The sequence below is a fragment of the Haematobia irritans genome, chromosome 3 (genome assembly GCF_050003625.1).
Source record: "Haematobia irritans isolate KBUSLIRL chromosome 3, ASM5000362v1, whole genome shotgun sequence".
NCBI lineage: Eukaryota > Metazoa > Arthropoda > Insecta > Diptera > Muscidae > Haematobia > Haematobia irritans.
In genome coordinates this window covers 142,775,576-142,790,926 of record NC_134399.1, presented here as the reverse complement: position 1 = coordinate 142,790,926, position 15,351 = coordinate 142,775,576, and the positions used below count along the sequence as shown (strand labels likewise).

The window sequence follows — 15,351 nt, the reverse complement described above, 5'->3', positions numbered from 1 at the left end:
CAATCTATCTCTAGCAACAACATTTTACTAAGCTCTGCTTGTTTATCATATACGACAATTTTTTCCCTATTTAAATCAATCCACTTTTAATTCGATCAATGATTTTCGAGTGGATCCTGCATCGGCGTCTAATTACAATATTGAACAAATAAATGATATGAAAATGATTTTTTCGTATTTCTTAGCGACTGCTTTCCGATATTTAAATGTTGTTTTAAAACAAATATTAATTCTTTTTTTAATTCGAAAATAATTGGGCTATTTGAAAGTTTTAATTCTGATTGTTTGTTGTGTGAGAGAATATGTTATTGGTTCATGGATGGGTCTGTATCGAGGACAAGATATGACTTGGTGAAATACGATATTATGTTTTGAGATGGAATTCTACCTATATCTATTTATTTATTTAACTCATTTTACAATCAAGCTGAAATGGCCATATACGGACAAACCAAACAAAATAAAAACAATATAACACACATTTTTAAACCTAATAAACTTTATTTTAACTTTGTCTACTATCTATTTCGATTTGAACTTTCGCCATTTGCCTTGTTAGCAACTCAGGTTTGATATCATTGTCAGAGCTTTTGGTTTCGTATTCCCCCGGCGTGTATTTTCCAAGGAGTTCAGGATGAGATTTCCAAAATTTATCTCTTATTAAATCATCGTAAATAGGAACAATCAGCTGTCGTTTATTCTCGCCCACATTTACTCTTTTCCGTAGTAGTATCGTTCCCTTTCGAAACATTGCTGGGAGATTGTTGTAGTTTATTCCAAACCTGGAAAATAACAATTCATTCTTGTCAGCAGAAAAAGTTCCTCTTAACTCTGCTTCAGCTTCTTGATTTGTTAGTCCAGATTGGATTACTAGATTCCAAAAGGCTGTATTGTATAAATTATTAATGTGGACATCTGCTTGTCGCCAACTTAAGTAGTCTCTTAGATTTTGATCCGATGGGTATAGAACTACTCGACCATCGAAGCAGGGTGGATATTGTAATTTTTTCTCTCCCATCCAATTTGACCAATTCATTACATAGGACGATGTAAATAAACTGGTAACATATGACAGTAGTTTGGCTGATCTTCTGTTAAAAACATTTGTTTCTTTTCGGAAAATAAAAGAATACTCATCACTTTGGCCATACGATAAAATAATGTCACGGAATTCTTCCATTACAGTTTGTGCTGCGTTATTCATTAAGTTGAGAGCTGTAATTTGTAAAAAGTACAAATATTTTCATATCATTTGTTCATACTAGTAAAGTCTGATTTGTAATACCTTTTTCGTCATTGGGTTTCTCAAAATCATGTATTTTTGAAAATTTGTGAAATCCTTTACCATCAACTCTCACAACAATCCATACATTTGGTAATATACTGTCGTCCGTCTCGTAGCCTTTAACATATTCATAGCGACTACAGGCCATTGATCCAAAGCTATTAAAAAACCGTCTACTTAGGAATGGTGTTTTGAGAAATTTCACTATTTTAAATGAGTCTTTCATTAAAACTAAGCGAAATGCAAGTGGAATAAACGTGGCTCAATAAAATCGTCAATTGTGGTCGAACATGTGTTTTTGTTATTGTTTTGAAAAGATGAACATTGGGCTGTATTGACAAGAAAAGGAGGACAGCTATGTTTATCGACGTCATAAAAAAAAATAAGTGGCTCACAATGAAAAACTACGGCATATTTGATGCTGTTCGCAACATCAGTTTAAAAGCCCGCATGTAGCTCAAGCGAAATTTCCTCTACCCCTAAAAATGCTGTGGTATTTTTCCAACCCAAAATTCCGTGACTTTGATGTCGATTGTTTACTTGTTGCTGGTAAAAAATGTTTGGTTTCCATTAGGGCTGTCACCCGGGATGAATCCCATCCTGAAATCCCGGGATTTTCAGGACGCGATTAATCCCGAATCCCCGGATTTTTTATTTTGAACCTCGGGATTTTTCGGGATACCGAAAAACTAATTCCAATTAGTTAAATTTGTGACTTTTTAGCATTATTTATTAATATTCATATTCAGTGGAAACGGGCCTTAGATTTCATACCCGAGAAATTGAGTTAGTACATTTTATGGTACACCTTGAGTAAGAATTTATTGTACATGGATGTATACATCAAGAATCGAGTTCATGTGAAATGGAATTCGTGCCACATAAAATAAAAAGCAATAAAAGAGGTCCGTCGACAATATGACAATATTGTGTACATCTGATAAAAATTTGGATGCCTTGATATTTTAAGAAGTTACTTAACACGATGAAGTACAAAAGGATTAACACAAATGTACGAAAATATACATAATCTAATCAAAACTCTTAAAATGTCTTGTTGAGTAAGTTAAGTATGATAGCAATTTTAAATTGCATTTTCATTTACTTTTATGTTCTTTTTTTAACAAAATAGAATTAAACTAAATTGGTTTAATGTACAACAATTTTTTGGCGCTGTTTTATTATTATTGCTTAAAATAATATAAAATCCCTGGATTCTATATTTTGAAATCCCGAATGCCGGGATTTATAAAAATTGATCCCGAATGACAGCCATAGTATTTGGGGAAAGGCGTTATCGAAACATAAATTAATTTAATTTTAAATGAGCGTATAAGAATTGTGTAAAATTTTTCTACGCCTTGCATAAATACCAATGCATTTTACGGGTATTTATACCGTTATTGCTAGAACATTGCTTATTTATTGACTCAAAGCAATTCAAATGGTTTAAAGCATAGTGTTAAAAGATGTATAGATTTAGCTATTATCAGATTCCCTACGTATAGGCTAAACATGGACAACAATGAATAATTGTATAGGATGTATTATAATGGACTCAATGTTTGTCTATAACGACCAATAGCCATCCTAAGGTTAGGTTTGGTATAGTGGCAGCACGATATTTTAAGCTCTTTTAGACTATTCAGTCCGTTGTAATACCACAGTTGTGAACTTCTCTCTATCACTGAGTGTTGTCCGATTCTATGCTTAGCTCAATGACAACGGACTCCTTTTTTATAGCCTAGTCCGAACGGCGTTCCAAATTGCGGTGAAACTACTTTGAAAAATTGTTTGGTATATAGGTTAAGGTAGGTGGCAGCCCGATGTATCAGGCTCACTTAGACTATTCAGTCCATTGTGATACCACATTGGTGACTTCTCTCTTAACACTGAGTGCTGCCCGATAGGTCTTTTGTCGAAACTGGAATTGAACCCATGACCCTTTCTATGTAACGCGGGCATGCCAACCATTGCATCATGGTGACTCCTCAAAACATTAACAATAAATTTCTATGTATTTCTTAAAGGAGAAAATTTCGTCTTAATGAAAACTTCGGTAGCCTAAAAAGCCATACATTTCTATGAGTAGCAAAACCTGGGATCCATCTAGAAGTCGACATATATCCTTATTATTCTAATTAAATGATATCCAGAAAGTGTTAAATATTTTGCAAGCTTTTGTGGTTATATTACCTATTATATACCATTATATTATGCATTACTTTCGAAACTCCTTAGCCCTTATCTTTACTAACCTTTAACATATCAAGGTCTCCAAAAGAAACAACATCTGAAGCTTCCGTATGCTTTAGTTTTATCTCAATTTCATTAAATTCTTCATTATACATCATTGGGTGAAGTTACTTATGGTTCAGATGGCCTCATATACTATGAGAACCCAAAATTTACTGACAAACTGCATACTGGGCTTAGTTTTAAATTGCAAACATATATGTTAAATCTATTTAAAATGTAAAAACTTAAGAATACTGAAAAACATCTCCTTCAACGATAACAGGTACACCATCATTCAAATTCATATCTTCACCGGGGGAATATAGAACTAAAGATGAACGTTCGGGTAAACCTGGTATAGCCCGATCATTTGTGTCCTCATCTTCATTTGTATCCTCAGAATCATCACTGTCATCATTGGCTAAATATATATAGAGAGACGAAATTAAACTAAACTTTTCCAAGCTATAATAAAGAAGTTAATACCATCTTCATCATCGGTTTCCAAGCCGGGCATAGTTAGAACCTTGCCCATAGGGTGTATATCCGCGGCTGCATTTTTCATAGCATCCAACTGTAATAAGATTAAAAGAAAACTTAATAGTGTTTTTTGAAATTCCCAAATTCTCAGTTTCTTCTACTTCATGGATAACAAAGCAAACTACAGCTTTAAACAATTTCTGACTTTCTTATTAAAAACCTCTTTAGGAATTTCATTTGTGTGAAAATTACGCATTTTTAAGGGATCAAAAAGATAGCAGTAATCAAAAATGCCTTCCGCAATTTTCAAATTTCAGCAAATTTCTTATTGGTAGCTAGGTCTTTTGGGAGTTACACATTGGGATTTAAACAGTTTTGATGAACTATAATTTTCGTTGTTACCCAGCTATGGTGTTCCCTTTCATATTTGAGAATCTCTGCCTCTTCGTTGATGGTCGCATTATCAAACCAAATCCGATTTGCAATCCGTGGTCTCAATGATGGAAAAAATGGAAGCATTGACATCCTTGTAAATTTCTCCGAAATTCGCTATACTTGCTTTTTCCAAATTTCCACTATGTGTAATAAAAAAACCAAACTTCTTTCTCCTTCTGTGTTCCAAGCTGATATGAAAACGTAAACAACTCTATAGTCGGTGAGATGATAATTGTGTATTTGATTAACAGCAACCCTGAAAACATAGTTGTTATATTTGGTATTGAAAGTGCTATCAGCTGTTGCACTGTCAGAAGTTAGCATTCCTGATCTAAACGTTTTCTCGAAAATTAGCGCAAATTACTTTAAATTTGTGTTTGCTATAAATAAAATCCCAATCAAGCTAACAAAATGATAGAAATAACGTGTAATGATAGATTGGGTAAAAAAGTAAGTGTTTTAGTTAGCTAATTATCTTTGAAATCTTAACGGAACTTAACCATCATCTAGGTCCGTGTGAAATGTAATCCTGACGATACAATCGGCGACTTGAAGAAATTGATTGCTGCACAGACTGGTACTAAATACGACAAAATTGTTCTGAAGAAATGGTACACAATCTATAAGGACAGCATTAAACTCTCCGACTGTAAGTTATATTCCTCCAAAGAGGTTAACCAACATTTATAAATAATTTCCAAAGTGAGGATACTAAGGTATTTGAAAGCGCAGGAGACCTTCCCAATATGGTAGATAAGTGAAGAAAACTATAAATCATTGTCAAGTCGGTATAAACTCGATATGCAAGATTATCAGGTAAATTATTAAATATCAATTCGGGTAGTCATGCTCTCATTTAAGAACATTTTAATTAAAACTTTTGACACCTTTCTACGGTAATACCTGAAACTCAACTTACCAAAGGTGAGTCGCTTATACTAAGTCCCACTGTTTGGACTAGAGAATATCGTGGTAAATTTTTTCTAGAAGGTATTCTCCATAAAACATACCAACTATGCACCATTCAAACTGTAAGAAAGCTAACTAATTAAAACGGTCGGTTGTATGTTATTAAAAAATTAGTTCTCCATAAGTGCGTGCATGAAGTGATAACTGAACATCAAAAAACAGTCTCTGTAAAAGTGGTTTATAAGAAGCCCCTCTTTATTATCAGTCCACATTGTACACAAAGGTACATTGGACACATACAGATTTAAAAATATTCTTCAAATATGCTGAAGATATATCTTAGTATTTCTTCTTTATGAAATATATTAATGTGTGACTAATGCATATTGATATAAATAAAAAAGTAAAGATATCTAAAGCATGCACTGTTCACATTTATATAAAAATCTGAGCCGATTTAACAAAATTCGGCATATATAGCTAAAATGTCAATTACATATCATCTCTTTTCGAAATATGAATAAAACTGAACTGGAAATTTTGTTTGACTGCGATGGCAACTATATTTAAGTTAAAATACTATGGACAAATTCCATACAATTGACGATAATGTCGTTTCCTTTTAGAGCTTTATTTATGTAAAACGTAGCAAAAATCGTTTATAAAATTCAATTGTTTCAAAGGAAAGGTTATATTATATAATTATATATAATAATTTAATTATAAAAATATGGTAGAATCGATTTGAAAATGCGACATATATTTAAATCTGCACAATTTTGACAAAGAATACTTATGATTTATGAAGTGGTGCCTAAAGGTAATGAATATCTGCAACAAATTTCAAAAATCTATGCCAAAATTAGTAGAAAATCGCTAGTTTTAGGACAATATTTCGTCAAATCGGCCGATATTTAATTGCAGTTTTATCTAAACCTTAACCGATGTTAAACAAGTAAGGAAAGTCTAAAATCGGGCGGGGCCGACTATATTATACCCTGCACCACTTTGTAGATCTAAATCGATAAAATCGATACCATATCACACCCCTCAAATGTGTTGGGGGCTATATATAAAGGTTTGTCCCAAATACATACAATTAAAGATCACTCGATCTGGACAGAATTTGATAGACTTCTACAAAATCTATAGACTTAAAATTTAAGTCGGCTAATGCCCTAGGGTGGAACACAATGTTAGTAAAAACGTATGGGAAACATTTAAATCTAAAGGAATTTTAAAGAAACTTCGCAAAAGTTTATTTAAGATTTATCGCTCGATATATATGTATTAGAAGTTTAGGAAAATTAGAGTCGTTTTTACAATTTTTCGACTAAACAGTGGCGATTTTACAAGGAAACTGTTGGTATTTTGACCATTTTTGTCGAAATCAGAAAAACATATATATGGGAGCTATATCTAAATCTGAACCGATTTGGCACGCATAGCTACAACGCTAATTCTACTCCCTGTGCAAAATTTCAACTAAATCGGAGCAAAAAATTGGCCTCTGTGGTAATATGAGTGTAACTCGGGCGAACGCTATATATGGGAGCTATATCTAAATCTGAACCGATTTCAACCAAATTTGGCACGCACAGCTACAATGCTAATTCTACTCCCTGTGCAAAATTTCAATTAAATCGGAGTAAAAGATTGGCCATATGAGTGTAAATCGGGCGAAAGATATATATGGGAGCTATATCTAAATCTGAACCGATTTCAATAAAATTTGGCACACTTGACTATAGTACTAATTGTTCTTCTTGTGCAAAATGTTAAGCAAATTAGGGTAAAACTCTTACTTCTGGGGCCATATAAGTCCATATCGGGCGAAATATATATGGGAGCTATATCTAAATCTGAACCGATTTCCAAAATCAATAGGGTCCTATTATGAGCCAAAACACATATTTGTGCCAAATTTGAAGTCGATTGGACTAAAACTGCGACCCAGACGTTGACTACTAAAATGTGTTCACGGACTGACGGACATGGCTATATCTACTCAGGAGCCCACCCTGAGCATTTTTGCCAAAGACACCATGTGTCTATCTCGTCTCCTTCGGGGTGTTGCAAACGTATGTACTAATTTATAATACCCTGTTCCACAGTGTGGCGCAGGGTATAAAAATTCGTCAGCAAAGTGTTTATGACATTGCCATGGTATGCAACAAATATCGTTAAGATTGTGAGTAAGATGCAAAATAAAACTATTTTGGTCAAATTTGGGATCATTAGCAAGAATGTTAATTTTACTCCCTGGTGTATATTCAAATCTGTAGCTATATCCAAATCTGGTGCTAAATTTGCACTTGGTGCAAAATATCGGAACGGAACTATGGTTTGGAAGCTGTATCTCATTTTGAATCTTGGAATTGTTTCACAATCTCCTTGACATTATGCAATTCTATTGATTACCATAAAATATTGCCTATGGCCAAATTTTAATAAGGTTGGTTAATACATGAGGATAATATGGTCACATATGGTGACACATATATAGGAGAGTTATAACTAAGTCTTAAAAAAATCCAAAGCTTAAAAAATAATCTGTGGTAAATATAATAAAAATGCGTTTCATTTGAAGTACTTACATCGTGATTCCCCTAGGCAGAAATTTTAATATGATGCGGTTGAAAATCAATACATAACGTCAATGTCCATGCAACTATCAAAGATCATCGGTCCGGCTCAAATTCAGCATTTTTTGTCATAATTATTACCAGTAAAATAAAACACAACTAATTCGATTGTAGAAGAAAGAATACCTCGAAAAGGAATAACAGAGTATTACAAAAAAAAAGTTAGATGAATATGTGAATACCATGGGAACAGGTTTTAATACATTTCAGATGGTGTATGATTGAAAAATTCAAGTTATGGTCTTGGCGAAAAATTGGAATTTGATTGAAACAGGCCAAAATGGACTAAATTCCGGGTATGGGACCAAAATGGCAATGCTGATTGACAGATTTAGCCTTTTAAAGGATGACTACTATTGACATTATACTATGAAAATCAAATATCGATATGGTGAAGATGAAAATATTTAATATTACTTAAAAAAATCTCTAGATCGTTCACCCATGGGAAGAAGTAATCAAATTCAGGCTTTTTAGTTAATCCTTAAATCACTAAGACCGTTTAAAGTTTTTTAGTTTGTTTCACAAATTACAATTTTAAGAAAACGTATGACTTGATAATGTTCTCGTTTCGGTATTTTCTGAAATTATTTTGGGGAACAATTCATGTCGATGTCAGTGATTTAATGGTTATCTATTTTAAACTAGACAAATACAAAGTATTTTAAAAACAATATCTACTAATGAACCATAAAATATTTATATTATATTTGCAGATGAAATTCACGATGGCATGAATCTGGAACTGTATTATCAATAAATATTGGACACTACATTATTACTAGCAATCATTTTTTTACTTCTCTTCAAAATCTTATATAAAATAAATTAATAAAATAATAACTGTTATAACGTTTTTTTATTACACTATTAATAAAACACAACATTTTACTGTCTTAATGCCAGTACTATGTCCGATTTTCTAGTTGAAAATAACATTATTTTCGCGATTACTTTTTCTGAAATAATCAAAATTATACATGACAACAAACATATTTTTGTTAAATCTTGATGAAATCTCGATGATGAAAAAAGTGCGCATCAATGGCGTTAAATTGTCTGCTTTAAATTAAGTTATTTTAATAAAGTTACCGCGAAATTTTCAACGCGAAAAGGAACATACTACCCGCCTACACTGGCTATTTGAGCTTTGTATGATGCTATGGAAAATAAGAAAAATATGTAAATTTTTCTAACGAAAAATAATTGATACGTTATCATTTGTTTATAATTACTCCGCATGATGTTCAACCCGTCTTTGTGTCATACAAATGAAATCTTGAGTATACGGTTATATCGAGCTTAAGAATAACATAATAAAAGTTGTAAATTGAAACCTGTTATGAAGCTTGTCCCAATCGAATGCGATTGTATGACCTCAAAACGGGAATTAAAAATTTTAAAGACAAAATTTGTTTTAATAAAACAAAATTTTGTTTGTATTAAATGTTACCAAAATTTTGTTTCTATTAAAAACTTTACCAAAATTTTATTTCTAGAACATTTTTTCAAAATTTTATTTCTTTAGGAAATTTTGTCCAAATTTTATGTCTATAGAAAATTTTGTCACAATTTTATTTCTATAGAAAATTTTGTCAAAATTTTATTTCTATAGAAAATTTTGTCAAAATTTTATTTTATTTCTATAGAAAATTTTGTCAAAATTTTATTTTATTCCTATAGAAAATTTTGTCAAAATTTTATTTCTATAGAAAATTTTGTCAAAATTTCAAATTTTGACAGGAAATTTGGTCATACATTTATTTCTATAGGAGATTTGGTCAAACTGTTATTTCTATAGAAAATTTTGTCACAATTTCAAATTTTGACAGGAAATTTGGACAAACTTTTATTTCTATAGGAAATTTTGTCAAACTTTTATTTCTATAGAAAATTTTGTCAACATTTTTTTCCAAAGAAAATTTTGTCAAAATTTTATTTCTATAGAAAATTTTGTCAAAATTTAATTTCTGTAGAAAGTTTTGTCAAAATTTTATTTCTATAGAAAATGTTGTCAAAATTTTATTTCTATAGAAAATTTTGTCAAGATTTTATTTCTATAGAAAATTTTTTTCAAAATTTCAAATTTTGACAGGAAATTTGGTCAAACTTTTATTTCTATAGAAAATTTTGTAAACATTTTATTTCTGTAGAAAATTTTGTAAAAATTTTATTTCTATAGAAAATTTTGTCAAAATTTTATTTCTATAGAAAATTTGGTCAAAATTTTATTTCTATAGAAAATTTTGTCAAAATTTCAAATTTTGACAGGAAATTTGGTCAAACTTTTATTTCTATAGGAAATTTGGTCAAACTTTTATTTCTATAGAAAATACTGTCAAAATATAATTTTTATAGAAAATTTTGTCAAAATTTTATTTCTATAGAAAATTTTGTCAAAATTTTATTTCTATAGAAAATTTTGTCAAAATTTTATTTCTATAGAAAATTTTGTCAAAATTTTATTTCTATAGAAAATTTTGTCAAAATTTCAAATTTTGGTAGGAAATTTGGTCAAACTTTTATTTCTAAAAGAAATTTGGTAAAACTTTTATTTCTATAGAAAATTTTGTCAAAATTTTATTTCTATAGAAGAAATTTTTGTCAAAATTTTATTTCTATAGGAAATTTGGTCAAACTTTTATTTCTATAGAAAATTTTGTCAAAATTTTATTTCTATAGAAAATGTTGTCAAAATTTTATCTCTATAGAAAATTTTGTCAAAATTTTATTTCTATAGAAAATTTTGTCAAAATTTTATTTCTATAGAAAATTTTGTCAAAATTTTATTTCTATAGAAAATTTTGTCAAAATTTTATTTCTATAGAAAATTTTGTCAAAATTGTATTTCTATAGAAAATTTTGTCAAAATTTTATTTCTATAGAAAATTTTGTCAAAATTTTATTTCTGTAGAAAATTTTCTCCAAATTTTATTTTTATAGAAAATTTTTGTCAAAATTTTATTTCTATAGAAAATTTTCTCAAAATTTTATTTTTATAGAATATTTTGTCAAAATTTTATTTTTATAGAAAAAATTTTTTTTATTTCTATTGGAAAATTTTCAAAAATTTTATTTATGTAGAAACATTTTTCAAAATTGTTTTTCCATAGACAATTTTTCTAAAACTTTATTTCTATAGACCGACATCGTCCAATAATTCTCGACAATATTTTTATCTTTCCATAATACCAAAAAAATTAGTAATGATAGTCAAATAAATGCACCAGGTAGTACGGTATATTTAATGTACATTGTACAACAAAATCTTGCATGTTTATCATAGATGATAAATGCATTTAGAAACAAGTACATACGGCCGTAAGTTCGGCCAGGCCGAATCTTATGTACCCTCCACCATAGATTGCGTAGAAACTTCTACAAAAGAATTACATCCACAATCGAATTACTTGGGTTGTGGTATCTTAAAACTTCTTAACATCGTTTTCTAAATTGTGAGTTAGTCCATACGTGGTATATATTAGACAAAAAAGTTATGTATAGGTAAGTCCACAAATAATTACGAATCGATATGGAGTTTTTGCACGATACGTAGAGAGCCAGAATTGAAATATGGGGGTCGCTTATATGGGGGTTATATACAATTATGAACTTGATATGGACGAATCGATTTATCTGAGGGCTATTTATAACTATATAACGATATGGACCTAGGTAAGCATGGTTGTCAACGGTCATATGCTAGCACAATGTACCAAATTTCAACTGACTCGGATGAAATTTGCTCCTCCAAGAGGCTCCAAAACCAAATCTCGGGATCGGTTTATATGGGGGCTATATATGATTATGGACTGATATGGACCACTTTTGGCATGGTTGTTAAATATCATATACTACTACCACGTACCAAATTTCAACAAGATCGGATGAATTTTGATTCTCCAAAAGGCACCGGAGGTCAAATCTGGGGATCGGTTTATATGGGGGCTATATATAATTATGGACTGATATGAACCAATTCCTGCATGGTTGTTGGATACCATATACTAACATCAAGTACCAAATTTCAACCGAATCGGATGAATTTTGCTCTTCCAAGGAGCTCCGGAGGTCAAGTCTGGGGATCGGTTTATATGGGGCCTATATATAATTATGAACCGATTTCGACCAATTTTTGCATGGGTGTTTGAGGCCACATATTAACACCACGTACCAAATTTCAACTGAATCAGATGAATTTTGCTGTTCCAAGAGGCTCCGGAGGTCAAATCTGGTGATCGGTTTATATGGAGGCTATATATAATTATGGACCGATGTGGACCAATTTTTGCATGGTCATTAGAGACCATATAGTAACACCATGTACCAAATTTCAGCTGGATCCGATGAAACTTGCTTCTCTTAGAAGCTCCGCAAGCCAAATCGGGGGGTTCGGTTTATATGGGGGCTATATATAATTATGGACCGATGTGGACATATTTTTGCATGGTTGTTAGAGACCATATACTAACACCATGTACCAAATTTCAGCCGGATCGGATGAAATTTGTTTCTCTTAGAGGCTCCGCAAGCCAAATCGGAGGATCGGTTTATACGGGGGCTATATATAATTATGGACCGATGTGGAACAATTTTTGCATGGTTGTTAGAGACCATATACTAACATCATGTACCAAATTTCAGCCGGATCGGATGATCCGCAAGCCAAATTTGGGGGGTCCGTTTATATGGGGCGACCGACCTACATCAATAACAACTACTTGTACCAAGTTTCAAGTCGATAGCTTGTTTCGTTCGGAAGTTAGCGTGATTTCAACAGACGGACGGACGGACATGCTCAGATCGACTCAGAATTTCACCACGACCCAGAATATAAAATAATAACTTTTTAAACAATCTTATAATGAGCGATGAAGCTATTTTCCACTTAAATGGCTATGTAAACAAACAAAATTGTAGATTTTGGGGCACTCACTATCCTAAGGCATCAGCGTGAATTACACCCCGCCAGATGTACTGTTTGGTGCGGTGTTATGGCTGATAAGATTATCGGTTCATATTTTTTCGAAGATGTGGAGGGTCACCCAGAAACGCTTAACGGGGCTCTGTATAGGACTATGATAGACAATTTTTTGAGTCCACATGTTGAGAATAATCAAAACATATGGGTCCAGTAAGATGGAGCAACTGCACATACAGCAAGAGCGACAATGGAACTTCTTCATAACATTTTTGGTGAACGAATAATTTCCAGAAATTGTGATTTTGCTTGGCCTCCACGTTTACTAGATTTGACCGCTCCAGACTTTTTTGTGGGGCTATTTGAAAGGAGTTGTGTATATCAATAAACCCCAAACAATTCAAGAGCTTAAGCACAACATTCAAGCAGAAATAAGCAACTTGGAACCAGAAACTCTACGGGCAGTAATGGAAAATGCGGTTAAAAGAGCCATTGTTTGTTTGCAAGAAAATGGACACCATTTGAGAGATGTTATATTTCACACTTAAATGTAAAAAATTTCCAATAAATTAATATTTAAAAACATAAAAAATAAAAACAAAAAAATTACAGTTATTTTTAATCCTTCAGTCCTTTTTGGGCCACTTTATGGGGTCTTAGAGCAATATTTCGATGTGTTACAAACGGAATGATAAAGTTAATATACCCCCATCCTATGGTGGAGGGTATACAAATATTTTGGGGATATTTGCCAATCGAAATTAACAAAAAAGTAAATCAAGGGCTATAAGTGTAGCTCTAATTTCGCATTATCGCGATAAAAGTATTTTTGTTCAAATTTATTTTAATCCTTTGCGACTGTATATCTGCTCTCAGCCACCAAAGCTTTTTAACCATTCCAGTCGTATATCCTTCGTACATTTCCTTCGAAATCATGACTCTTGACAACTAATTGATTTGACAGCATGTCGGTATACCCGTCCATCGACATTTTCAACGCGAATTAGGAATATCATGAAATTAAACAGATTTTCGCTGCGAAAACCGGACAACTTAATACCATATACCAACATTTGAAAATATTTGCATTCAAAATGTTTTCAACCTTAATTCGCATATGTTTATAATTATTGTAAAGGTGTACGAGCTTTGTACATAATCCAGTGCGTGACAATGTTAGATTCTTTCTCTGACTATTTACAATACAGTACCTAGATACGAAATATAACAAAAGCTTTCCATTCAATGAATTTATAGTGGGAAGAGAATTGGATTGTGCTACAGTACGTTCCATACTCCACAGATGAGCTTTTTATACTAATTTCGTGACTAAATATATAGACATCTTCATTGGAGTAAAAAAATCTCCGATAGATGTTGCAAAATTCCAGTGTATACCGAAATTTAATCAGCATTATGAGGATTCTGAGAAAAACTCGGAAGATTACACAGAAAACAAGTAAGTAAAGTAGAAAGTCGGGCGGGGCCGACTATATCATACCCTAAACCACCATTACAGAATTAGTAATCATAAGCATTTGTGGGTTAACATATAGGCCTGGGAGATAAACCGCAGTTGCATATTTAAGAAAATTAAGGGGTACTTGTCTATGGGTGCTTTGTGTCAATCTGATTATAGCTCATAGTCAATGTTGCCACGGAAAATGTTCGGTTTACCCTACAAGGACAAAAAAAGTTCGCTACTTTCCTATACATTCCCAAACAATTTTCCCTACTATATTTTTCGTTAAATTTAAAAAATTTTACAAAACAAAAATGGTTCTATGTACTTTATCTTAAAACATGAATATGCAACGTATTTAACTTAGAATATAAATTTGTATTACCACCACGGTTGCCACAGTTGGTAGAATTCTACCCAAATTAGTAATCTTTTTTGTTAAATCTTTATAAAAATAAAATTTTGGAAAAAGTTTCTATAAACAAATTTTTGTGAGAAATTTTTCTATAGAAATAAAATTTTCACAATAAATTCTATAGAAATAAAATTTTGAGAAAAAATTCCACAGAAATACAATTTTGAGAAAAATTTTTATAGAAATAATATTTTGAAAAAAATTTCTATAGAAATACAATTTTGACAAAACGTTGTATAGAAATAAAATGTTGACAAAATTTTCTACAGGAATAAAGTTTACCACACATTGTTAAAGATCAAGCCTTGCCGGCTTCTAATTTCCTCCTCTAGAGCCACCAAAATGTAAAAATTATTACCAATTGTGTTGAGTGAAAATGTCCTACATTGTGGCCCTACGTCCCTTCAAGACATTAAATATTAGAAAAACCCTATATATAGGGAATTTCTCCTACTTCTAGCAACACTGGCTGTGTTGATATTGCACCCACGGAGTTAGTATGCCACTAATATTGAGCCCATTATTAAAAAAGAGAAAATCGTTAAATTAGTGTGGGTAATA

General features: G+C 31.6%; 3 protein-coding genes across 3 annotated transcripts; 1 reads left to right on the top strand and 2 right to left on the bottom strand.

The window, feature by feature from the left end:
- Nucleotides 1–481: 481 nt before the first annotated feature.
- Nucleotides 482–1,593, bottom strand: THG (tRNA-histidine guanylyltransferase). The gene is made up of 2 exons (XM_075299994.1): nucleotides 1,286–1,593; nucleotides 482–1,215 (listed from the first exon to the last, which is right to left on the bottom strand). The coding sequence occupies exons 1-2, from the start codon at nucleotides 1,509–1,511 to the stop codon at nucleotides 506–508; spliced, it is 936 nt and encodes a 311-aa protein (XP_075156109.1). The 5' UTR covers nucleotides 1,512–1,593; the 3' UTR covers nucleotides 482–505.
- Nucleotides 1,594–3,585: 1,992 nt separating this feature from the next.
- LOC142229753 (anaphase-promoting complex subunit 15) lies at nucleotides 3,586–4,666 on the bottom strand. The gene is made up of 3 exons (XM_075300320.1): nucleotides 4,406–4,666; nucleotides 4,010–4,097; nucleotides 3,586–3,944 (listed from the first exon to the last, which is right to left on the bottom strand). The coding sequence occupies exons 1-3, from the start codon at nucleotides 4,526–4,528 to the stop codon at nucleotides 3,769–3,771; spliced, it is 387 nt and encodes a 128-aa protein (XP_075156435.1). The 5' UTR covers nucleotides 4,529–4,666; the 3' UTR covers nucleotides 3,586–3,768.
- Nucleotides 4,667–4,728: 62 nt separating this feature from the next.
- ubl (Ubiquitin-like protein 5) lies at nucleotides 4,729–8,835 on the top strand. The gene is made up of 3 exons (XM_075300321.1): nucleotides 4,729–4,888; nucleotides 4,949–5,087; nucleotides 8,709–8,835. Exons 1-3 carry the CDS (start codon nucleotides 4,850–4,852, stop codon nucleotides 8,750–8,752), a joined length of 222 nt encoding a protein of 73 aa, XP_075156436.1. The 5' UTR covers nucleotides 4,729–4,849; the 3' UTR covers nucleotides 8,753–8,835.
- Nucleotides 8,836–15,351: the final 6,516 nt, after the last annotated feature.

Bases quoted from the DNA above. Each gene is read 5' to 3' on its own strand.
- THG (XM_075299994.1), bottom strand. From the start codon at position 1,511: ATGAAAGACTCATTTAAAATAGTGAAATTTCTCAAAACACCATTCCTA. The intron at 1,216-1,285 runs GTATTACAAATC...TACAAATTACAG, and splicing joins GAAACCCAATGACGAAAAAG to CTCTCAACTTAATGAATAAC.
- LOC142229753 (XM_075300320.1), bottom strand. From the start codon at position 4,528: ATGTCAATGCTTCCATTTTTTCCATCATTGAGACCACGGATTGCAAAT. The intron at 4,098-4,405 runs GTAACAACGAAA...ATCTTATTACAG, and splicing joins AAAGGGAACACCATAGCTGG to TTGGATGCTATGAAAAATGC. The intron at 3,945-4,009 runs GTATTAACTTCT...ATATATATTTAG, and splicing joins GGAAACCGATGATGAAGATG to CCAATGATGACAGTGATGAT.
- ubl (XM_075300321.1), top strand. From the start codon at position 4,850: ATGATAGAAATAACGTGTAATGATAGATTGGGTAAAAAA. The intron at 4,889-4,948 runs GTAAGTGTTTTA...ACCATCATCTAG, and splicing joins ATGATAGATTGGGTAAAAAA to GTCCGTGTGAAATGTAATCC. The intron at 5,088-8,708 runs GTAAGTTATATT...TTATATTTGCAG, and splicing joins CAGCATTAAACTCTCCGACT to ATGAAATTCACGATGGCATG.